Source organism: Salmo salar, chromosome 13 (genome assembly GCF_965601325.2).
Source record: "Salmo salar chromosome 13, fSalSal1, whole genome shotgun sequence".
NCBI lineage: Eukaryota > Metazoa > Chordata > Actinopteri > Salmoniformes > Salmonidae > Salmo > Salmo salar.
This window is the reverse complement of record NC_138303.1, coordinates 59,345,168-59,371,687: the sequence shown is the minus strand read 5'-3', so window position 1 is coordinate 59,371,687 and position 26,520 is coordinate 59,345,168. Positions and strand designations below refer to the sequence as shown.

At 43.8% G+C, this 26,520-nt stretch overlaps 1 protein-coding gene across 3 annotated transcripts in view; it reads right to left on the bottom strand.

The window, feature by feature from the left end:
- The window catches only part of shroom1 (shroom family member 1), a 45,863-nt gene that overhangs the window by 9,639 nt on the left and 9,704 nt on the right, over positions 1-26,520 (bottom strand). For 2 of the 3 annotated variants that reach the window (XM_014136803.3, XM_082960233.1), the window contains exon 2: positions 156-2,941. In XM_014136803.3, the coding sequence (XP_013992278.3) occupies positions 156-2,798 (2,643 nt within the window). In that variant the 5' untranslated portion in view covers positions 2,799-2,941. Of the gene's footprint in view, positions 1-155; positions 2,942-6,217; positions 6,974-26,520 lie in introns of those variants that run through there. The other variant, XM_014136804.3, reaches the window with a different exon arrangement.

Sequence of the window (26,520 nt, the reverse complement as noted above, 5' to 3'; positions counted from 1 at the left end):
CCCATACCAATAATCAACATTAATAACACTCTTTGAACATTTATTGTGGTACATTCAGAAAAGTGACACGGGCCTCTATAAAATTCTATGAAATTCTACAAATACCATTAAAGCCTGGTGAGTGAGGCTAGTGTTCTGATGATGATGAGGCTTACCTGAAATGCGTGGGGCGTTGAGGTGGAACGATTTCTGAAGAACTCAGGTGGTTCAGGCTGGTCCAGAAGACTTTCCACAGAGGCAGACTTCCCCTGAGAGGGGCTGGGTGACTCTCTCCAGCTGGCCTGTTGGGAATAACCTCGGGCCTGGGTGGAGTTGGAGCTGAACTGTGAGTACCTTATCGAGCTGGAGGTTGAGTCTAGGATGCGGCCAGCGGAGTGGGGCCTGTGCAGCTTCTTCTTGGGGCCTTCTTTATTCCCAGACTGAGGCCTGGGATCCCAGTCAAAAGGCTTCCCAGCCGTGGAGTGCCTCTGGCTGGGGACTTGAGAGACTTGAGGGGTGGGCTGCTGGGACTCAGCCACCTTGTGTCCCGTCTTGCGCTCCATGTAGGCCACCAGGGCCTTGTGCTGGAGGTTCTTCAGGGATGTCTTGGAGAGGCTGGAGGCAGACATGGCCCTGCCTCTGGTTTCAAACATCTGTCTCCTAGCTGCCACCAGGCCCTGTTCTCCCAGCTCCCCCTCCTCGCTTGAGAGCACTAGCAGGCCTCCTTCACTTTCGTTGCCCAGGGAACGGCAGGCTGTGTGGTGGGAGGGTGTGTCACCCAGCTGGTTCAGATTCTCCGGCTCGGAGTAGCACAGCTTCTTCTGCTCTGGAGTCAGGCGCTTCCTTCCCCTGATTCGAGCCACCTGAGGTTGGGCAACGTTCGCTGGTCTCCCGTTTTCCTTTTCACTGTCCTTTACCACCAGGCTCTCTTTCACTTTCTCAACCTCCTTCACCGTTTCCTTTATGTTCTCCTCATCTGTCCCCTCAGAATGTGTTGGGGAGGGGGTGAGTGTGTCTGTTGAGGTCTCAGAGTCCTGTGAAGAGGAGACAGTGTGAAGTACTGTGGGCCTGAGCTCAGGCCTCTGCCTCACTCTGTGGGGCCAGGACAGCTGCAGGTCCCTCCTCTTAAAGGAGGTCTCCCTGAGCACCTTAGACTGGGCGTCCTTCAGTTTCTCCTTGTAGTACTTCTTGAAGGAGTCATCCAGGGTGTTGCTGGGGTGGGAGGTAGCCTCCACTCTCTCTTCCTTGGATGTTTCACCCTGTGGTGTCATATCACTACAGTTAATGGGGGTTGTGTTCAGGCCTGCATCTTTCACACTGACCTCAATGTCCTTTTTGGGCTTGTGCAAACTCAGCGCCACCCTGTTGGCTCCAGTGAGGTGGTACAGAAGCGGGGTGGTTTCCTTGTTGATTTTTTTGCTGGCAACGTCTCCTAACGGCTGCCTCCTCCCTCTCTTGACCTGTTTGTCTCTCTTGTGGTGGTTGGCCTGCTCCATGCTGATTGGAGGAGGGACTACCAGGTTATGGAAGTTTGATAATGGAGGACAGTTCTCCTCTGGGCCGCAGTAGAAGATGTGGTGGTTGGGGCTGTGATGCCTGCCGATCTCTCTGCTCTGGACCTTGTGACTTTGCTCTAAGGCATCGAAACTGCGCGAGCCCTGGTTTGAAATGTGAGAGGGGCCGTATGAAATTCTACTCTGAATCAGTTTCTCCTCATCTTGACTCTTGGTGTAAAACTCCCTGTCGTTGGTTGTTGCGGTGTCATGGGTGCTGTGGTGCATCAGTTGGGTGTTCCTGAACATGTTGTCCATGGTGTTGTGTGAACTCTCCCTCTCCACCAGCCTGTGGGTCTCCACTGGCACTGGCACAGGGCTCTCACTGCCCACCTCTGGCACACACAGAGAGCCATGCTTCACACTGGACTTACAAACACCTGTAACGAAGTAGAACTGGCCATGGTGCTGGATGCTGCTGTTGACCATGTTCTGTGCCACATGCCAGGGGCTGGCGGACCGCTGCTGCTCCGGCATGAGGGAGCCGTGGGCCAAGTGCGCCCTCTTGCGCTGACCCTCCAAGTGCCCGCCATCGCCGCTACCAGACTGCTGTTTGGGGTGCTCAGGCTGACTCGTGCGAGGGGGTGATCGGCTTAAGATGTTTGCTGACTTTTGTTGCTCAGTGTTATTAACTGTGTGGTCAGGGTCCACTGGGTCCCTGTGATAGGGCTGTGAGGCCCGGCGGCCATAGACTAGGTCAGGCTTGAGACAGGCAGCATCAGAATTATTTGTCTGGGGCTGTGGAGGTGGCCTGTCTGCCAGCTGGCCCTCGGGGCCATGCTGTGCCCTGCAGTTCTCCAAGTTCCTGGTGGCTATGAAGCTGTCCAGGCGGGCGGGGGGTGGAGGCGGCAGGGGAGGAGGGGGCGGTAGCGTTTCCTGATTCTGATTACAGTACTGTGAAGCATTCAGGCAGCCATCGTTGTGGCGGTACTGGTTTGAGATGGCTTCCACCGAGCGGTAGAGCTGATCCATGCTCTTGGCGTCAGAGTCGAGGACGTTGGGGTGGTAGATGGCCTTCACATACTTCAGGTCTGTGTAGTGCAGGCTGTGGTGCTGGAGGTCGTCTGAAAGGAGGGGGGACGGATATTCCGGGGCACTGGAGCCCCCAGAGAAGGAGCTGTAGGCTGAGTCTCCCTTGCCGTGCTGGTGGGTGATCTGGTCGATGCTGCTGGTGGACTTGGCTGGGGAGAGCCGACTCAATGGTAGGCTCAGAGGGTGCAGGTCCAGGTTGCTCATTCTCTCAAAGTGGAAATTATAGGAATCCATCTGGCAGTGGAAACTGAAGCGTGGACCCAGGTGAAATGGGAGTGATACGGACACATTTAGCTTAATCTTTCACTTCTGAGAATTCAGGTCATTTTCTGCTTTCTTTTCTAAGCTTCTTCAGTAGTCTGCTTTTTCAATAACTCCTAAAAAATATGAAAAAACAAAACACATTGGTTATATTAATAGAGATAAAATGTATTTATCATGCTCCATTTTCTCCTCCTAGAGCTGGGAGTCAAAAACCCAACCTAAATATGCTGTAGCTTTTTCCTGCCAATGAAAATTTATAGGAAATGGGGCATGCAGCATGTGCTGCTTTCTCAGCGAGTATAGCTGACTGCGTTGACTATTAATACTATGTTTGTGTTAGATTATCATCATGGCATGTCTACTTGGACAACAACACTCAACACCGACCTACTAGATCAAAGGTACAGCCACGGAACCTTTCAGCTAAATGCAATTAAGAAATTCTCAGAGTATTCTAACAACTATTTCTCTCTAAATAGATTTTTGGAATTTCTGACATCTGCAATGCTGCATGACCTCTCTTGTTAGTGAGAGGTGGAAATCTAAGTTCCACACCTGACAAAAATGTGTCCTTTCCAAGTGCTAATGTACTGGGGGGGTATCTGTAATAATATAAATGTGATTTCACCGTTCACTCCATTGATCTGGAATTTCTCACGAGAAAGACTTGCCCACTGCCCACACTGGTCCACTGTCAGGTCGAGGGCATTTCCATGTAAAAGGACCCATGAGCACCAACATGTGAAGTTCATAGGAGCATTGGTTATCGAATGGGGTGGCAAATTGGGTGTCAAATGAAAGCTATGAGTCCATATGTTTGATCAATTAAGGCATATATACATTTTTCAATTGTTTTCCATCCTAAAAATGTAATAAGCAAAGGCTTTGATTTATTGTCAGACAGATATAAAATCTGTCTTATAAAACATTTACCAGAAAAAGTCTTAAAAAAGGTATTACAGAAGATATACATTAAAACACAATAATAATGAAGAAAGACCCCTGCCAGCTAATATCAACACTTACATTTAGTTTAGGAGATTTTTTTCTGCATTCTCTAAGTTTAAGAAACATTGACTTGAAATACTGTTACCAAAAACCCACATAAATGAGAAAATGTCTTAAAGATATCTCCCTCATGAGGAGGGAGGATAATGAAAGTTCACAGAAGTAACAAGTAAAGGTAGACCTACCAATTAGTTAGTGTTTTTACTAATATCAATTTTGTTTAGGAATTATTAAGTGATTCAAACTCAAAATTATGTTACCAAATCGGTGACAGAATTTCAGAAAAATCAGTAAGACAATTTCTGCAACTGAATTGGCTACAATGGGAAATCATAGTAGTTACAAACAGTTGGGTCACCTGCTACATTTCTCCCTTCCACTGGCATAGTGCACAAAACTTGAAAGAAATAAGCTTTTTGTGCGTATGGAACATTTCTGGGATCTTTTATTTCAGCTTATGAAACATGGGACCACTTTACATGTTGCGTTTCTTTTTTTGTTCAGTATACATTCAAACGCGAGGTGTCATGTTATAGCTGACACCCCATTCTTTCTGCAGACATCTTTGACTCTTAATTCGGCATACACTTTATGTGAAAAATCTGAGTCAACACAATTCTGCTACTGTAGAATTGTCCATGACTTCAACTATTAAGGTCTCTAATGGCACTAAGGCCTGAGTTAGGAGGGCTCAGCCTCAGAGGAGAATAGGCCTTTTCTTGGCTAATCACGGAAATGGAGGGCTGGGAATTTAAATATCAGCAATTAAGCACAAGAGGCTAACAAAAGAACAGTTCTACTGCTTTTTTTGCAATGCAAAGATATTGACTGCATATTTTTTCCTATTGCAAATGTTTTTCACAGGAAAACAAAATGTATTGCAAGTATAATTGTAAGGAAATGTGTAAAAAAGTATCAAATAAAACATTTGGAACAACATCTATGGGTTTAATGGAAAACCTACATACAGCATGGAACACCTGTTAGAGGTGCCTGTGGAACCAGACCCCTTAATTAGAACCTTGAGGTGCACGTTGCACTGCTCCAAAAATGCCCGGAATTCCATATACATTTTGCAGACATATTTGAGGATTAGTCATGTGCTAACTTTTTTTTAATGGATTATCCAGCACTGGAACACTGAATGTAGCACTGTGTGTTGGCTTAACTCATCAGGAAACCAACCAGGCACATACACTGAATGTGTTTGAATGACTTGACAAATAGTATGTTTCATTTAGGTCTGATCTAAGGTTCTAAACACCAAACACCGCATAATAGCACAATTGGTTAGGCACCCGTAAAACGGCAGCCATTTCTTCCGGCGCCATCTTAATCCAACATTATATCATATGTTGGGTGTTTGTTTGGTGTTTGTTAAAAGAAAAGCTTTAAAATGTAAATATTGTGGTTTATATGTCATGGTTGAATCGTCATCTTCAATAACAACTTGAATTAATAATTTCATGCGGACCTTGTTTGTAACGGAAGAGGGAGTCTGATTTAACTAGGTTTAGTACAGTGAAACTTGTCTTTCTGCCAAAATTGGTGTTTAGAATACAGTTTTACCCAACATCAAAATATGATACGAAGTCCATCAACAGGAAGCTGTAATGGTGGGTGATAGTAGATTTTAAGAAGAAAGCTGAACGCAGGCCTCTGGTGATTAGTTTCCCTCCAGGAGGTGCATACCTGTCACGCATACACACAGATCAGTGTAGCCAACACAAAGACAAGCCAATGAGCTCCACAGTCCTTGATGCCGAACAGGTTTCACTCTCTCGTGGGCCAACACAGACATACACAAACAAATTGGTCAAATACCAACCATTTAAGATGGCTGAGGTAGCTCTGTTCCAAGCCGCATTGTACCAGAAACTACAGTGACCATTCTGAGACCTTCAACAACCAAGTGTTACAGATCTCCCCCTTGTCCCCTGGTTGGGAGCTGATGAAAATATGAAAACCTCCAGCTACCATGCACACTGACGTCCCAGGTCTAGTTAGTGATGTTAAAAGTTTTTTTTTTTCATGTGTTGTAAAGGTACACCTGATTCTCCATGTGCAGCGGCTGCCAGGCTTCTATCATTGAACTGCTAGCTAGAGCACACTAACAGGGGAACTACAGGGGAGTGCTCATTTGGAAGTGATGGGGAAGCCAGTCAGTGGCAAAATGTACAGAGAACAGAGAGAGAAATTCCCAGACAAATACACTCACACCATTATTACAGCAAACTACACCAGAAAACTGAACTGGTTGGCTGGATAAACCATCACATAGGCTAGTGACTACTATTAGAGTCAAATCAACTCATACCAACAGGCCTAAGTGGAATACATTTTTAAGAGTACCACAAGGAAACTTGTAAGCAGCAACTTACCAAATCCTTTGACAAAGTTGTTGGTATGAGAGCTCACACTTTTGATTCCACATGAAATTAAAAAATAAAAAAACTATTTCCAAGTTAGCACTTGACTTTAAGATACAATTCAGATAGCTTTAGTAGTAATCTACTGGTGAATCTATTGGTGAAAGAAGGACCAAAACAAGTTACCAGGAGGAAATGTAAAGTTCCAGTGAGTCCTTCTCCCCCAAGACCAAGACAGGAGGCGGCTATTGCATGCCTGTGACGTCCGTCCGCCTAGCTGATGAACAATGAGCACCGCAGATAGTTAGTGCCGTAAAAAAAAAGAAAAAAAAGGGCCTCGCATTCCTGGCTGGCTTCAAAGAAAGACAGTGCCCGGGCACCATTCATTCCCAGGGTCCTCGGCACATGGAGAGCAGCCAAGCAGCAGGGGTGGGTGCTGCTCTCAACCCTAAACACTCACAAAGACGGACAAGCCAGGGACCCCACCTTTTCCCTCCTCGCCCCTCTACTGCAGGCCCCAACTACCCAAACATTGGTCTTCATTTCCAAAACCTTGGGCCAAGAAGGTAGTTGTGTCTCACTTGTTTCAGTGCAGGACATTCCATTTTACTCCAATCTCATTATGTTGACTTCTTTAAAAAACAGACTAAGGTCATGGAGATGTTATGACATTTCACAACAAAGACATTATGTTTGATTGGCTTAAGGCATAGTGCCTGAGGGCATTTCCATGTAAAAGAACCCATGAGCACCAAAGTGAAGTTCATAGGAGCATGTCAAATTGGGTGTCAAATGAAAGCTAAGAGTCTAGATGTTTGGGAAATGAAAGCATTGATACATTTTTCAACCATTTTCCATCCCAAAAAAATGTAAGGCTTTGATTTCTGAATAAATGGATGAAAAAGGGGTCTTGGAAAGCCTCTACCAGAAAAAGTATATCAGAAATACATCAAAACACAATGTTGGACGTAAAGACCCCTGCCAACTAATATGAACACATATTTTGGGGGGGAGAACATTTTTACCATCTGTAAGTTTAAGAAATATTGCCTTGTGCCATCAAATTCCGTTACCAAAAACCCACATATCTTTAAGATATTTTCTAATTTCTCTCTCTCGTGAGGGAGGATAATGAAAGTTCACAGAAGTTACAAGTAACGATTGACCTACCAATTAGTTATAGTGATTTTACGGATATCAATTTTGTTTATGAATTATTAAGTGATTAAAACTTGTAAATCCGTTACGAAATTGGTAACGGAATTACCAAAACATCCGTAACAGAATTAATGTTGGCTACAATGGGAAATCATAGTAGTCACAAACCACAGTTGGGTCACCTGTTACTGTCCTCCTTTCCACTGGCATACTGTTATGTTCAGCTGGCCTTGATGTTGATGTTAACGTCCACAGACGGACCGGACCATATCATAGACGTATGTTCCACAAGTTTGTATAGTACAGAACAGCGAGTGGCACAGTAGAGTACAGTAAAATACAGTACAGTGAGTACAGTCCATACATTACAATACAGTACAATAAAGAAAGGTAAAGTATAACACAGTACAGTATATTGTACTTGACTGTACTTTACTCTACTGCACTGAACTCTACTGTGCTCTGATGTGGTGTGCTGTGATGTCCAAACTTGTGAAACATGAGAATGACATTCAGATCCACTTACTGTAGTTCAATAACCAAAAGATATTTTTCAAACTCAAGGTGTCATGTCATAGTTGACACCCCCATTCTTTCTGTAGAAATCTTTGAATCTTAATTAGGCGCAGATATTTAACAGAGTGTTTGGAAAACATTGTCACATAAAAACCTGAGAGAGATTTTACCGGAATTCCGTTACCAAAGTTTGCATCTGCGCAGTTCTTTCACTAAATTAGTTTGTGTAAAATGTTCAGTGCAAATTGTTAAAGGTAGTGCTTAGATTTGTATGGTATGTTACACTTTGGAAACAATATTTTTGTTTGGCATACATTTGAAAGTAAAAAAAAATTGTCAAAGAATAATTCCGTTACCATGGAATTGCCCCTGACTGGAATTGCCCGACTACTAGGCCTGTTTCACCTGTAGTGGTGTTTTCCTGTAAGATACAGTATAGACCTGTATTTCCCTGATGATCACTTGGCCATTGTGCTTTATGTTATGGGCTGGTTCATGCTGGAAGCGTCTGGTCTGAGGTGTTAGGTGCTCTGTTGTTAATGTCAAATCTTTGACCTGCTGCCATTCCCACCTGCCAGCCCACTGAATGAGTCACAAAGTGCTTAGAGATGGGCAAGCAACACAGGAGAGAAGGGCTATTCTTAACACCACTCGGACACTCCCCACTGAGCCACAGTGCTGAATCCAACATCTACATGTTGTTTTTGTATATTTGTGCACATGACTAATTGTATTGACTATTGACACCCATACAAAATGGACACGTGAAGGGCAAGCTTAAGCGATGCAGTCGTTTAAGACCGTACATTGACTTGATGTGCCTGATATGTCAGCTATACCATATGTGTCATCATTAAGAACAGATTTAGCCTACTTAACATGGTAACAAACAATTTTCTACCTGGCAACTAATCTCCATTTTCCCCAATCATATACAGGCATTCAATAAGGGAAAAGAGAGAAAGAGAAAGCAAGAGTTTAAAGTCATTGTTTTAAAATACTTAGTTGGGAGGTGCCAGGGTTAAAATCTCAGTAAGAAGATTTGATTGCTAGGCCGAGCAGGGCGGAATTCCACCAGTGTATTTCAGGCTTTCATAGGTACTTATTCTTCCAGCGTGACCTCAATTTTAATGCCACGAGACCAGACCACCAGGAGCTCGGCATGCACTCTCTACCAGGCTGATGTCATCGAAGACAGCTAAGTGCACTAGTATTGACTCCAGTGATGCGACACCTGAGGATGACTGGATGAACTGCTGCTGACCGATAAGATGTCCTAACGGGACCAGATCGTGTGAATTACAGGGTGATTTTCAAATGTAAGGCAGTCCTATAGGTCTATGCTATGTAATTGGAGACACCCTGAGGATCCAAGCATCTATATGGCATGTAGGCTGCTTCAACTCAGCTCAGGTTACTTCTGCAAGCCAAAGAACAGAAGTTGGAAGGCTTCTGGGCTCTAAATTTGCACATGCCCTCTCCAGCCGAGGGGCACATGGAGCACCAGATTACACAAGCAAGTAAAGAGAGTTTTGCTCCACCGACACAAACAAAACATCTGACTACAGCCTGAGGTGTCTGTCAGTTGAAGCTACTTTAACTTGTTTTGAAAGCTTATAGGCCTAGGTCGAGGATGGGCCCAACAACTGTGGCCTCAGAATTGGGTGGAAACAGAAAATGAATGACACGGCAAGAGACACAGAAAGATAGAGAAATGGATAGTGGAACGCAGACTTTTCCGTCCTGTTAAAACCCAGTTCTAGGACTTTTCTCAAGGTCCCAGGGTAAGAGAGAATTTCACTGTTGAGACTGATCAAACAAACATTAAGAGGAAGAGCTTTTTGAAAAGGTGGAGAGGTTGAGTTATTGCATAGGGGTAATTCCATGGTCCAACTGAATTACGCTGATTTTATGTTTTAAAATGTATGCCAAACAAAACCATACAACACTATGCACAAGCACTATGTTGAACAATTTACACATAAAATTGAACAAAAACACATTTACTGGAAGAACTGTGCAGACGCAGTTTGGTGACAGAATTACGGTAAAAGGGGACTACGGGTGAGCAGCAACATGTGAGGACGCGTTTTCTCTGTGCTCTGATCCAGGGCGAACAATTTACTATTAATACTTGACCAACACCTCCCCCACCGTGTTCATTTTGTAACATTTAATTTTACTAATCTGGCATTTATTTCTGAAAATGTTGGCCTTTTAATTGTAAAATGTCAAGACAACAACAGCCGCGGGCCACAAAGGAGCAGGCTTCTCCTGAAGCCTTGGGCTCATCTGATCCCCCCGACCTAGCCATGGTAATGGCGGCTATCATTAAATCTGAACAGACTGTGCTGGCTAAGGCGGAGTCATTATCCACTGACCTATCTGCACAAATAGCTATTCTCGCCACCGAGGTCAACATAAAGATCGACTCCGTTAACGAAGACTTGGCGAGACATGACACCCGTCTGAATAGCCTGGAAGATGGCGCAAATATTTACCCCGACAAAATGTTGACACTGAAAGAGCAAGTCACCCGGCTATCATCAGATGTCGTCAAACTCACTTCTTTATAATCACAGCACAAAAGGCTTATAGGGCAGTATGAGCCACAGTCTAGGGGATTCTTGAATTGTTTTAAGCAAAAATAGGTTGTTCAACAGGAAATTCTAGGCCTCGATTACGCCCCCACCCTTGACTGTGCGCACAGAAACATACAGTCCACATCGAAGAATGGGGAGCCGCCCAGACCCATAGTAGTTCAATTCCACTACCTTCAGGAGAAGGAGGATGTCTTCCGTAAGGCAGCGCGAGCGGCTCCCATCACCCTCGACCACCAGAATATTTGCATTTACCCAGACTACGCAGTGGCAGTCATGAAGAAGAGGTCACCCTTCAACGTCAGGGGTACATCCGGTCCTCCACTTCACCCGCCTCCTCAAGTTTATTTTTTGTGAAGAAGAAAGAGGGAGGTCTGCGCCCGTGTATTGACTATCGGGGTCTGAACCAGATCACTGTGAGGTATAGTTACCCGCTACCGCTCATAGCCACAGCGATTGAGTCAATGCACGGGGCGCACTTCTTCACCAAACTAGATCTCAGGAGCGCTTACAGCCTGGTGCGTATCCGGGAAGGAGACGAGTGGAAGACGGCCTTCACTACCACCTCAGGGCACTATGAGTACCTCGTCATGCCGTACGGGTTGATGAATGCCTCAGTCTTCCAAGCCTTTGTAGACGAGATTTTCAGGGACCTGCACAGGCAGGGTGTATATTGATGACATTTTGATATACTCCGCTGCACGCGCCGAGCATGTGTTCCTGGTGCGCAGGGTGCTTGGTCGCCTGTTGGAGCATGACCTGCACGTCAAGGCTGAGAAATGCCTGTTCTTCCAGCAGTCCGTCTCCTTCCTAGGGTATCGCATTTCCACCTCAGGGGTGGAGATGGAGAGTGACCGCATTTCAGCCGTGCGTAATTGGCCGACTCCCACCACGGTAAAGGAGTTGCAGCGGTTCTTAGGGTTTGCCAACTACTACCGGAGGTTTATCCAGGGTTTTGGTCAGGTTCCCATTACCTCACTGCTGAAGGGGGGCCCGGTACACTTGCAGTGGTCAGCTGAGGTGGACAGGGCTTTTAGTCACCTGAGGGCTCTGATTACCTCGGCTCCCATGCTGGCCCTTCTGGATCCCTCTTTGGCGTTCATAGTGGAGGTGGATAGGAGCTGTGGGATAGGAGCTGTGCTCTCTCAGCGCTCGGGTACGCCCCTAAAGCTCCGCCCCTGTGCCTTCTTCTCGAAGTGGCTCAGCCCGGCAGAGCGAAACTATGACGTGGGGGACCGGGAGCAGTTGGCTGTCGTCAAGGCTTTGAAGGCGTGGAGACATTGGCTTGAGAGGGCTAGACAACCTTTTCTCATCTGGACTGACCACCGTAATCTGGAGTACATCCGGGCGGCGAGGAGACTGAACCCTCGCCAGGCAAGGTGGGCCATGTTTTTCACCATTTTGTGTTTACCCTTTCCTACAGACCAGGCTCCCAGAACGTGAAGGCAGACGCATTGTCTCGGCTGTATGACACAGAGGAGCGGCCCATGGATCCCACTCCCATACTCCCCGCCTCCTGCCTGGTGGTGCCGGTAGTGTGGGAGCTGAACACGGACATTGAGCAGGCATTACGTGCAGAGCACGCTCCCGTTCAGTGTCCCGCTGGGCGTCTGTACGTCCTGTCTGCTGTTCGTGACCGGTTGATCTATTGGGCCCACACGTCACCCTCCTCTGGTCATCCTGGGATCGGTCAGACAGTGCACTGTTTGAGCGGGAGGTACTGGTGACCTACCTTGGCTAAGGACGTGAGGGTTTATGTTTCCTCCTGCTCGGTGTGCGCCCAGTGTAAGGCTCCTAGGCACCTGCCCAGCTACACCCCTTACCCGTTCCACTAAGGCCTTGATCACACCTGTTGGTGGATTTTCTGACCAATCTTCCACTCTCGTTGTGGATCGTTTCTCTAAGTCCTATCGTCTCCTCCCTCTGCCCGGTCTCCCTACGGCCCTACAGACTGCGGAGGCCTTGTTTACACACGTCTTCCGGCACAGCGGGGTGCCTGAGGATATAGTGTCTGATCGAGGTCCCCAGTTCACGTCTAGGGTCTGGAAGGCGTTCATGGAACTTCTGGGGGTCTCGATCAGCCTTACTTCAGGGTTTCACCCCGAGAGTAATGGGCAGGTGGAGAGAGTAAACCAGGATGTGGGCAGGTTTTTGCGGTCCTATTGCCTGGACCGGCCAGGGGAGTGGGCGGCGTTCGTGCCCTGGGCTGAGATGGCACAGAACTCGCTTCGCCACTCCTCCACTAACCTCTCTCCCTTCCAGTGCGTACTGGGGTACCAGCCGGTTCTGGCGCCTTGGCATCAGAGTCAGACCGAGGTTCCTGCGGTGGACGATTGGTTCAGGCTCGCAGAGGAGACATGGGAGGCTGTCCGTGTTCACCTTCAGCAGGCCGTGACGCGCCAAAAGGAGAACGCAGATCGCCACCGCAGTGGACCGGGTCTGGCTCTCGACCCGAAACCTGCCCCTCCGCCTGCCCTGCCCGGAAGCTTGGTCCTTGGTTTGTGAGGCCATTTAAAGTCCTGAGGAGAGTGAACGAGGTTTGTTATAGGTTACAACTTCCACCCGATTACCGTATTAACCCCTCGTACCATGTGTCTCTCCTCAGGCCGGTGGTGGCTGGTCCGCTCCAGGAGTCTGAGGTGCAGGAGGTTCCTCCGCCCCCTCTGGACATTCGGGGGGCCCCGGCGTACTCCGTTCGCTCCATACTGGATTCAAGGCGTCGGGTGAAGGGCCTTCAGTATCTCGTGGAGTGGGAGGGGTACAGTCCGGAGGAGAGGTGCTGGGTTCCGGTCAAGGACGTGTTGGACCCTTCAATGCTGCAGGAGTTCCACCGTCTTCATCCGGATCGCCCTGTGCCTCGCCCTCCGGGGGGGGGGGGGGGGGGGGGTACTGTCACGACTTCCTACGAAGTCGGTCCCTCTCCTTGTTCGGGCGACGTTTGGCGGTCGACGCCACCGGTCTTCTAGCCATCGCCGATCCACCTTTAATTTTCCATTTTTTTTGTCTTGTCTTCCCACACACCTGGTTTCAATCCCATCAATTACATGTTGTGTATTTAACCCTCTGTTCCCCACATGTCCTTGTCCGGTATTGTTGATTGTAAGAGTTTGTGCACGTTATATCTGGCGTGCAAAGGGTTTCGTCCCATTGTATTTGTTTGTTTTTGTTCACGGTGATTTTTATTATTAAACTGCACCGTTGTAACACAGTCTTTGCTCTCCTGCGCCTGACTTCTCTGCTGACAGTACGCACGCATTACACATACACTCCATTAGTATTTGGTAGCATTGCCTTTAAACTGTTTAACTTGGGTGAAACGTTTCGGGTAGCCTTCCACAAGCTTCCCACAATAAGTTGGGTGAATTTTGGCCCATTCCTCCTGACAGGGCTGGTGTAACTGGCTCAGGTTTGTAGGACCTTGCTCGCACACACTTTTTCAGTTTTGCCCACAAATTTTCTATAGGACTGAGGTCAGGGCTTTGTGATGGCCACTCCAATACCTTGACTTTGTTGTCCTTAAGTCATTTTACCACAACTTTGGAAGTATGCTTGGGGTCATTGTCCATTTGGAAGACCCATTTCCGACCAAGCTTTAACTTCCTGACTGATGTCTTGAGATGTTGCTTCAATATATTCACATCATTTTCCGCCCTCATGATGCCATCTATTTTGTGAAATGCACCAGTCCCTCCTGCAGCAAAGCACCCGCACAACATGATGCTGCCACCCCCGTGCTTCATGATGCTGCCACCCCCGTGCCTGCAAGATTCCCCCTTTTTCCTTCAAACATAATGATGGTCATTATGGCCAAACAGTTCTATTTTTGTTTCATCAGACCAGAGGACATTTCTCCAAAAAGTACTATCTTTGTCCCCATGTGCAGTTGCAAATCGTAGTCTGGCTTTTTTATGGCGGTTTTGGAGCAGTGGCTTCTTCCTTGCTGAGCGGCCTTTCAGGTTGTGTCGATATAGGACTTGTTTTACTGTGGATATAGATACTTTTGTACCGGTTTCCTCCAGCATCTTCACAAGGTCCTTTGCTGTTGTTCTGGGATTGATTTGTACTTTTCGCACCAAAGTACGTTCATCTCTAGGAAACAGAACGTGTCTCCTTCCTGAGCGGTATGACGGCTGCGTGGTCCCATGGTGTTTATACTTGTGTACTATTGTTTGTACAGATGAACCAGACTTGTGGAGGTCTACAATATTTTTCTGAGGTCTTGGCTGATTTCTTTTGATTCTCCCATGATGTCAAGCAAAGAGGCACTGAGTTTGAAGGTAGGCCTTGAAATACATCCACAGGTAGACCTCCAATTGACTCAAATTATGTCAATTAGCCTATCAGAAGCTTCTAAAGCCATGACATTTTCTGGGATTTTCCAAGCTGTTTAACCTCTTATGGCTAGGGGGCAGTATTTTCACGGCTGGATAAAAAACGTACCCGATTTAATCTGGTTACTAATCCTACCCAGTAACTAGAATATGCATATACTTATTATATATGGATAGAAAACACCCTAAAGTTTCTAAAACTGTTTGAATGGTGTCTGTGAGTATAACAGAACTCAAATGGCAGGTCAAAACCTGAGAGATTCCTTTACAGGAAGTGGCCTGTCTGACCATTTCTGGAACTTCTTTGTCATCTCTATCTTTTACTAAGGATCTCTGCTCTAACGTGACACTTCCTACGTCGTCCATGGGCGCTCAGAGCCCGGGAAAAACCTGAATGTCGTCATCCCAGCCCCAGGCTGAAACACATTATCGCCTTTCTCAAGTGGCCGATCAAGGGACTGTGGGCTTAGGCGCGTGACCTGGCCGCCCCCGTCTTTGTGATTTTTTCCTCTGTTTGCCGAAAAGGAGATTCCCGGTCGGAATATTATCGCTTTTCTACGAGAAAAATGGCATAAAAATTGATTTTAAACAGCGGTTGACATGCTTCGAAGTACGGTAATGGAATATTTAGAATTTTTTTGTCACGAATTGCGCCATGCGCGCGACCCTTCTTTACAATTTCGGATAGTGTCTGGAACGCACGAACAAAACGCCGCTATTCGGATATAACGATGGATTATTTTGGACCAAACCAACATTTGTTATTGAAGTAGCAGTCCTGGGAGTGCATTCTGACGAAGACAACAAAGGTAATGAAACTTTTGTAATAGTAAATCGGAGTTTGATCAGGGCTAAACTTGGTCGGTGTCTAAATGGCTAGCCGTGATGGCTGGGCTATCTACTGAGAATATTGCAAAATGTGCTTTCACCGAAAAGCTATTTTAAAATCGGACATATCGAGTGCATAGAGGAGTTCTGTATCTATAATTCTTAAAATAATTGTTATGTTTTTTGTGAACGTTTATCGTGAGTAATTTAGTAAATTCACCGGATGTTTGCGGGGGGTATGCTAGTTCTGAACGTCACATGCTAATGTAAAAAGCTGGTTTTTGATATAAATATGAACTTGATTGAACAAAACATGCATGCATTGTATAACATAATGTCCTAGGGTTGTCATCTGATGAAGATCATCAAAGGTTAGTGCTGCATTTAGCTGTGGTTTTGTTTTTTGTGACATTATATGCTAGCTTGAAAAATGGGTGTCTGATTATTTCTGGCTTGGTACTCTGCTGACATAATCTAATGTTTTGTTTTCGCTGTAAAGCCTTTTTGAAATCGGACAGTGTGGTTAGATAAAGGAGAGTCTTGTCTTTAAAATGCTGTGAAATAGTCATATGTTTGAAAAATTGAAGTTTTTGTATTTTTGAGGAATTTGTAATTCGCTCCACGCCTATCATTGGATATTGGATCAGGTGTTCCGCTAGCGGAACGTCTAGATGTAAGAGGCTAAAGGCACAGTCAACTTAGTGTATGTAAACTTCTGACCCACTGGAATTGTGATACAGTGAATAATAAGTGAAATAATCTGTCTGTAAACAATTGTTGCAAAAATGACTTGTGTCATGCACAAAGTAGATGTCCTAAACGACTTGCCAAAACTATAGTTTGTTAACAAGAAATTGAACTATAGTTTGTTAACAAGAAATTTGTGGAGTGGTTGAAAAACAAGTTTTAATGACACCAACCTAAGTGTACGTAAACTTCCGACTTCAACTGTATATATATATATATATATATATATATATATACACAGTTGAAGTATATATATATACACACACACACATTATTATTAATTTATATTTATATATATATATAGCCATTATTACAAATATATATTTGTAACAATGTCAATTACAACAATACTGAATGAACAATGAACACTTTTGTTTTAACTTAATATAATACATAAATAAAATCAATTTAGTCTAAAATAAATAATGAAAGATGTTCAATTCGGTTTAAACAATGCAAAAACACAGTGTTGGAGAAGAAAGTAAAAGTGCAATATGTGCCATGTAAAAAAGCTAACGTTTAAGTTCCTTGCTCAGAACATGAGAACATATGAAAGCTGGTGGCTCCTTTTAACATGAGTCTTCAATATTCCCAGTTAAGACGTTTTAGGTTGCAGTTATTATAGGAATTATAGGACTATTTCTCTATACCATTTGTATTTCATATACCTTTGACTATTGGATATTCTTATAGGCACTATAGTATTGCCAGCCTAATCTCGGGAGCTGATGGGCTTGAAGTCATAAATAGCACTATGCTTCAAGTATTGCTAAGAGCTGCTAGCAAAAGCAGGAAAGTGCTGTTTGAATGAATGCTTACGAGCGTGCTGCTGCCTACCACCACTCAGTCAGACTGCTCTATCAAATATCAAATCAGACTTAATTATAATAAACACACAGAAATACGAGCCTTAGGTCATTAATATGGTCAAATCCGGAAACTATCATTTCGAAAACAAAATGTTTATTCTTTCAGTGAAATACGGAACCGTTCTGTATTTTATCGAACGGGAGGCAACCCTAACTCTAAATATTGCTGTTACATTGCACAACCTTCAATGTTATGTCATAACTATGTAAAATTCTGGCAAATTAATTACGGTCTTTGTTAGGAATAAATGGTCTTCACACAGTTCACAACGAGCCAGGCGGCCTAAACTGCTGCATATACCATGACTCTGCTTGCACTGAACGCAAGAAAAGTGACACAATTTCCCTAGTTAATATTGCCTATTAACATGAATTTCTTAACTAAATATGCAGGTTTAAAAATATATACTTGTGTATTGATTTTAAGAAAGGCATTGATGTTTATGGTTAGGGACATTTGTGCAACAATTGTGCTTTTTTCACGAATGCGCTTTCGTTAAATCATCACCCGTTTGGCGAAGTTGAAGTAGGCTGTGATTCGATGATAAATTAACAGGCACCGCATTGATTATATGGAATGCAAGACAAGCTAGTTAAACTAGTAATATCATCAACCATGTGTAGTTAACTAGTGATTATGTGAAGATTGTTTTTTATAAGATAAGTTTGATGCTAGCTAGCAACCTACCTTAGCTCCTTGCAACCACAAGGTCCTTTTGATGCTGCACTCGCGTAACAGGTGGTCAGCCTGCCACATGGTCTCCTTGTGGATTGCAATGTAATCGACAATAATCGGCATCCAAAAATACCGATTACCGATTGTTATGTAAACTTGAAATCGGCCCTAATTAATCGGCCATGCTGATTAATCGGTGGACCTCTAGTTCAAAGTTCTTGAAATTTTCCGGATTGACTGACCTTCATGTCTTAAAGTCATGGACTGTCGTTTCTCTTTGCTTATTTGAGCTGTTCTTGCCATAATATGGACTTGGTCTTTTACCAAATAGGGCTATCTTCTGTATACCACCCCTACCTTGTCACAACACAACTGATTGGAATTTATTTCCTTTTTAATGTGTTTTAACCACAAATTAACAAGTCACACCTGTTAATTACATTTACATTTTAGTCATTTAGCAGACGCTCTTATCCAGAGCGACTTACAGTAGTCAATACATACATTTCATTTCATGCATTTTGTTTTTGTACTGGCCCCCCGTGGGAATCGAACCCACAACCCTGTCGTTGCACACACCATGCTGGCGTTGCAAACACCATGCTCTACCAACTGAGCCACAGGGAAGACCATGCGGAAGACACATTTCAGTTGAAGGTATTCAGTTGTACAACTGACTAGGTATCCCCTTTCCAGCATTGGGGAACATCCGGCGCCTCGTTGTGCATGTTGCATCTATTTCTATGGGCACAAGCACTGTTCATGACACAAACTGTTCACACCCCTCTTGTTGGTGGAGAGAATTTTTCAGGGTTAAAGCTTATTTCCTGCAACTCTGCACATTTTGTCATGGGGTGAAAAGAACATTTTGCAGTTTTAAAGCTCATTTTCTTGCAATTGATTGACAGGGGATTGACCTCTAACCTCTGATAGCGAACCACCCTAGCCAGAAGGAGTTGCAGGGTTCCACTGTAGCGACGAAACATGCTCACAGAGCTCAGCATGTTGTGAACCAGCAACACCTCCGACTCAGAACGCTCCTCTGGGCACTTCCGCATAATCTCCACCAGCAGGACAAGGATCCGGTCCTCTTTCACTTTGAATTAATTGAAATGCATTCCAGGTGACTACCTCATGAAGCTGGTTAAGAGAATGCCAAGAGTGTGCAAAGCGGTCATCGAGGCAAAGGATGGCTACTATAAAATATATTTTGATTTGTTGAACACTTTTTTGGTTACTACATGATTCCATGTGTGTTATTTCATTGTTTTGATGTCTTCGCCATTATTCTACAATGTAGAAAATAGTACAAATAAAGAAAAACTCTTGAATGAGTAGGTGTGTCCAAACTTTTGACTGGTACTGTATATTGATGACATTGATTTTAGCGGTGGCTAATAGGAATATAATACTCAGTGGCTCAGACTCATAGTGATGACCCTATAAAACGTAGCTAGCTAAACATATTAATTGGGGTTATTCTGAAATTTATTGGATAAATGACCAAACTACTAAACCAGCTAATGGTAACCGTAGCTAGCTAACATTACTTGACAGGAGGGCTAGCTACATTAGCTTTCTAGGAACATCACTAGCTTTAGGTTGGTTGTTTTTAGGCTCAACTTCCAAGATTTCCACCAAGGACGTCGCCTCACTCTCCCTCTCTTGGACAAGTGACATTTAAGATGTAAAACATAATTTAAGAGTTGAGGGCTGACTACTTTGCGTTTGGACCGCAACCTGTGTGCTGCTGCTACATTGTGGGGGCCATTGCCTAGGCAACCAAAGACTAAAATTTGCTTGTTTCAGCAAGGTTTTGACTAGATGGGATGCAGTTTTTGTCAGATCTGACTTTTCGAAGCATGTTAGGAGAATTTACGCAGAAGGTTAGGAGAATTAATGTAGCAGGTTAGGAGAATTAGATTAAGATTAAGAAAAGGGTTAGGGTTAGCTGAAATGCAACAACAACAAAATCTGCTTATCCATTCTAGCCATGACCTTTCAGCAAGGAGCAACAAATTCTGTGGGAGTAACAAAGTTTCATCACGTCATTAAGAGTCCATGTTACTGCCAAAACGGACTCAAACGCACAAAATCCCTGTCAGTCCCGTCTTCAGTCAGCTGTTCGTTCCACACACCAAAAAAACATTTTACTTTCATGATGGTCTTCATCCAAAACCCTTGGTTACATGGTAATTGTGCCAGCCCTATTTCTACCACTGTAGCAAATTAAATTGCAGTAATTCCGTTACTGATTTTTTGGTAATTCTGATTTGGTAACAGAACTACGAGTTTTAAGCACTTAATGATTTATAAACAAAAATTGATATCAGTAAAAACACTAACTAATTGGAAGGTCTACCTTTACTTGTTACTTCTGTGAACTTTCATTAAACTCCCTCGTGAAGGAGAACATTTTTAAGATAAGTGGTTTTTGGTAATGGAATTATAAGGCACAAGGCAATGTTTCTTAAATTTACAGAAGGCAAATCTTTTCTCCAAAACTAAATATACAGTGTGAAATGCACTAGGCAGTCCACTTAACATCTCAGACCCTGGGTGACAGTGACAGGCTCTAATAAGCATCACATTTTCACAGATTAATATTGCAATGTGTCCACCGAGCATGAAGGGGACATCAGCGTGACATTGTTGGACGGTTTCTGCACACACTGGTATGAGTAACCAGTACCAGTTGATATTTAACCTTTTTAGCACACGGAGAGCAAGTTCAAACATTCTGCTCCATAAAAATACCACAGTTAAGCATTCTGAATCTTCCCAAAGCTGAAGCTGGTCAAACATTAACCAGTAAAGCATCATCTCCCAGAGCGTATGGATGAAAAAAACGAGCAGGGTTATTACTTATGACATCTTATTACCTTCAAGTGGGCACAGAAAAAGACAATTACTTTTGTATTAAGAGTCTCCTGAGGCAGAAAAATAGCAATAAGACACTACCAAGGGGGTAAACCTAGGTATTGCTTGTACTCAGGACAAACAATGTGAAGCTGCCACATTTAGTGTGTTTATCTAGCCATTTTCAGCTAGCCCCATAGACCTCGTGTCAGACAGCAACACAGAATTAGGCCATCTTGGGGGAATGGCGTCTCGCGGAAAACCCTGGGCTACAAGGTCAGATCATGCACAGTTCAACAGAGGATAAAACAATGACAGCATCAACATTGAGCATCACCTTATTCAAGAACTATGGTGATACAGCAGTGAAAGAAGCGGGTAATGGAATGTGTGAAAGGAGAGAAAGTATGGCAGGATGTGGAAGACAAACAGCAATCAATTGAGCCACTTCCTGAAAGGAGGCTGATGTAGGTCTAGGAATGTTGCCTCTTCTGGCTTGTCTTTTTCGCAACACCTCACAGCAATCCTGTCCTTCCCCAAACCACACCTATAAACATTTTAGTTGTGCCATATCCTATATTAATTGGCTAAAGCATCTACAGATCTGAGACCAGGCAGCAGAATCAGTCCAATTCAGAAACTAGGAGAGTCCTCTCTCTATAGTGGTCTCTGAGCAGGTACATAAGTCAGTGTAGTCTGTCTGGCCTGGCCATGGAGACACAAATGTCCCCGATGGCCCCAGACCCTGCCATTGTACCTGCCGCAGTGTGCCTGACTTCCCAGATAGTCAGTGAATAGGCTACTCCTAGATAGAACATATGTTACGCCAACACACAAAAACAAGACAGAGGCCCCCGTCAGTGCTCATAATATTATCACACATTAGGTGAGCTTTCTGTAACTAGCTCACAATGTACAATATTTTCCCCATAAAACAGTATTCTTATTGCCCATTAGAAACAATGTTTTTTCAGTTGTAATATGCAATGTCTTGAGTTTAAGCAAAAGTAGGAGGGCAAATGAATAATGCCAATGCAGGACTGGGAAAGCATGTATACCGAACAAAATTCTAAACACAACATGCAACAATTTCAAATATTTTACAGAGTTACAGTTCATTAAGGAAATCAGTCAATAGAAATAAATTCATTACTCCCTAATCTATGGATTTGACATGACTGGGCAGGGGCGCAGCCATGGGTCAGCATGCCAATTGCAGCACGCTCCCTCAAAACTTGAGACATCTGTGGCATTGTGTTGTGTGACAAAACTGCACGTTTTAGAGTTGCCTTTTATTGTCCCCAGCACAAGGTGCACCTGTGTAATGATCATGCTGTTTAATCAGCTTCTTGATATGCCACACCTGTCAGGTGGATGGATTACCTTGGCAAAGGAGAAATGCTCACGAACAGGGATGTAAATACATTTGTGCACAAAATTTGAGAGAAATAAGGTTTTTGTGCATATGGAACATTTCTGGGATCTTTTAATTCAGCTCATGAAACATGGGACCAACACTTTACATGTTGCGTTTATATTTTTTTCAGTATATATTAACACCACCTACAGCCATGGGATTGACAAAGGCCTAATTCTCATGGTTACTTGTACTTAAGTTTGTGGTCATACGCACATCCTTAAAATGTACGTGCTACATAGGCTAATTAAGTATACTGGAAAATAACAGTTTGATCTGACAAAGATCCTTGTGGATCGAAACGTTGTCAATAAAGGTGGTAATTGGGAGCATACACAGTGTGAGGGCCTTTCTGTTCTTTACATGTATTATGTTTCTCACCAGTTCTAGACAGACAGCAATCAATTATAAGTGAGCCAACCAATTTCTTTTTTGTTATAACCGTCCTCCCTTTGTTATATATATATATATATAAATAAAACACCAAAAGTAAAGTAGGAGCATTCTCTGTAGCCTTATCAAAACTGGCACATTCGCCGTAATTAGTTTCACAATAGCAGGCCTACACCACGTTTGGGCTTTGACATTTTCCTTTGTCATCAGAGGTGGGAGACTAAGTGCCCTTATTACCAGGATGTTCACACCTTGGTGTAGCACCTGGAGGATCACGGTCAGATGTCTAGCTCCCTCCAATAACCTGTATTCAGACAGCCATTTTACCACACTCTTAGGCTCAGGATAACAATCTCTCCTTCTCTCTCAGGAGGAGGTAAAGGAAAGTTATGTAAAACATGGAAAAAAATCATGTGCTTTTGAAGGATGGAATAACAACAGTTACATTGTGTACAACATTGTGTATGAGGGTCCTCAAGGGAGATTAGAGGATTTCCACTCAACTGTGTCCTCCTGAGTCACTGAATCCCAGTGGACAATGGAAACCCAAACCTCCAGTATGGTGGTTGTCAGGCATGGTGTTTTTCGTTAGCGTGGAATGTAATGTGCATTACTGCATTCATGCCAACATGGCACTCTCACCCAAGCCGTATCACGGACACTTTACTCAGGAGCACTGGCACAGTGGCAATTACTGTACAGAAGGAAAGGAATGTGCTTGATAAGGTTGATTCAGGTAAAGCAAATAGGCTCTACTGGCACAGGTTGTATTACGTAACGTCTCTATCTAGCATCTTATCTCCACTGGTAGATGGGAATACAAATACTGGCTTGGGTTCCAAACATTCCCCGCTCTACCTTTTAGATAGGAAAACAGGTTCGGACAGACCTGAGGGCTAAGGCCAGATTCACTCAAATAAAACTATACAAGGGAAGAAGTGAGAAATTAATGACTGCCCCTGACGCCGTCCGATTACTGAGAGGCTTAAAAAAAAAATCAGAGATTGGATCCCAAATAGTGCCATTCCCAATAGCCCCTGTGGAGTGTTACCTCACGAAACCCAGGCAACAAAAAAAAACATGATTTGGGGCATTATCACAAAATGGAATAGTCCTTTGAAGGAAGGATTGTTGACATATATTTCTATCTAAAAGCATAATTGAGAAATCATTTATAATAATTACATTTGGCATATTTATGACATTTTGGCCTTACCCAGGCCTGATAGTGTTATCTGTAGATGCTACAAAGCAAAACATGTTGTCATATGTAAAAGGAGTGCTGTGATTGGTTACATTGCCTAATATGCCAATTTCTCTGTATAAAATGGGCAATAACTTTAAAACTAGCATTGACCCCACTCTGGAACTTTGATATAATTTTGATAAAGCTTCATATGACTTTTTGTTTTGCTTTGTAGCACCTACAGATGAAACATTCCGGAGTCTTAAAGGAGGCCTGAGTAAGGCCAAAATGTCATAAATATGCCAGCTTTGATTAAGTATTTCTCAATTATGCTTTTAGATATAAATGTCAAATATGTAAACAATCCTAATTTATTCAACATAAAACATATTAACATCTTAAAAAGTACCCTTTTTATTTTGTACATTTTTAAGACATATTGTTTGGAACAATATACTATACGAGTACAGCACATCACATTTCGAGTGGGCTCTCCTAATTCTGAAGTTCTGATCAATTTTATGGGCACCACCAAATAAAACAAGTGAATTCCTCTCAGTTCCATTCTGATTCAGGCTGAGTTAGTTGGCTCAAACGATCAAAACACACCTGACCAAAATGCATGGCTTTTCTTACAGAATTAGAGAGAAATCCCTAGGGAACTACGCCAAATATGATACTGTACAACACAGTGTGTTTTCTTACAGTCCCATAGTTCCGACAGAGGGCTATGAATCATTTTTGAATTATCATCAACATCTGCTGACTGCGTTCCCTACTTATCTGAGCAACTAAACACATTACCTCATGTACTCTGTGTGTGGTGTGGGACAATGCTTAGCTAGCATGTTCAAAGTCAATGAAAAAATACAGAGGGACATGCATGGATACATGCTGCTGAAGTAATGTCCAGTCAAAACAGAAAAAGGAGTCAAGAGAAAATGGGACATTACCGATATGTTGCTTAACTGGGCCAGAGGATACGGAATCTCTCCTTTAAATGTATGAATGAATAATGCTTTTGAACATGAATACACAATAAGGCAACCTGTCACACTGACCTGTTCACAGCGGCAGGTCAGCATAATTTGCCTAGCGTTGCATCAGATTTGAATTGCAAAACAAGGCAGCAACCAGGAAAAAAAGAGGACCGTTCAAAAGTACTTCCCCTCGGCCCAATTATGGCTGAAACTCCTCTGATAATGGATCACTAACGGATGACAAAAATGGGGTCAACTTTAATGAACCCTACCGCTAAACATATTGATAGGCTGTTTTTACATTGTCAGTCTGCTTTGCTTCAGAAGCAGAATTCCTGCTAATGTCAGCGACTCGTCACGGGTCTGTGACCAGGCCTATAAGCAGGGATTCTGATGCTCTCAGTTGGCTTCTGTTTCAACAGTACTTATTCCATAGCGATAAAGCAAATCAGAGGCCTGAAAGAATGTAAACGTTGTCCCTTTAATTATAGTTCCACCTCCAACCATAGTCCTAAATTCTCAATTGATTCCCATTGTAAAACCATCACATGATTAAATTAAATTCTTGCAAGCCACATAATGGCTGCTTTAAAAAATACATAAACGGAATAACCATTCTGAGGAGTCAAGTGATTTGTAATCTCCATTGTGTGCAGTCTCCTTGCGTGGCTAATTTTGGCTGATCACAAAGGCCATTAGAGCAATTTCCTTCATACAGAGCGGAGCCAATTAGAGGGAGAAGGCTAGGAAACAAAACACACAGAGATTAAACTTCACCCTGCAGCATTGCCACAGTGCAACACTGCCTGAACTTTGTAACTTGGAATGAATGAAAGAAAGCACAAGAGAGAGGCGAGAAAAACAGAGAAGAAAGTGATGAGTTTAGAAAAAAAAAAATAGGGAAAGAGAGAATAGGCCTCTTTTATGAGCTAATATGACAACCATATTATTTCAGCCTCAGTTATCAAAAGTCCTGGTGACAGGCCTTCAGGGACGCCTTTTCATCACAGCCTATGAAAACTTACCTTCCCCCTGGCGGCCCCACTGCCAGCATGTAGGGAAGTACTCTGGCTCACACCTCACGGCCCTCTCAATACATTACAATGGCTGAGACATGGGCTTTGTAGTAAAAGGGAGAAAAAAATCAACAAAGTCCGGACCATTTCAGTTGGTTTAGTTGTGGGCAAAGAGTAGAACCTGTTAGTGAGGCAGTTGAAGGCTTTACAGGCTCCATTAGCAAGGTCCTAGGAGGGCTGCATAGCAGTGAAATGAGATACAGACCTTCACTGTGGACACACAAGAAGCTTGACCATGCAGATCACGGAGGGTCCTTTGGGTACACAATACACTAAATAGACCCATGTCCATCACCCCAGGTCTCGTATTGACCACTGATAACTTTGTTTCCTCCATCTAGATCTATTCAACAAGACCTAAGAACCCTTTTTTATTTCTCTCACAAAAGGGATCAGACAATAACTCACAGTCACTGACTGATTGCCAGGTCTAGATACAATGGCTTTCCTCCGGATGAGGGCCTGGGCCCTACTGCAACTGCAAAGAGGAACTTAAAGGTGGGGAAAGGAGAGAAGAGAAAGGGGGGGGGGGGGGTTCTTCAATGAGACACTGACCCTTTCGAGCAGCACAGTGCTGCCTGAGCACTGTAGGTGGTGGCAGACTTTCTCCCGTCTCCCAGGAGTAAGCCTTAATGCGCACAGCCAAGTGTGTATGGAATGTCAGACATTCTGGTCTCCT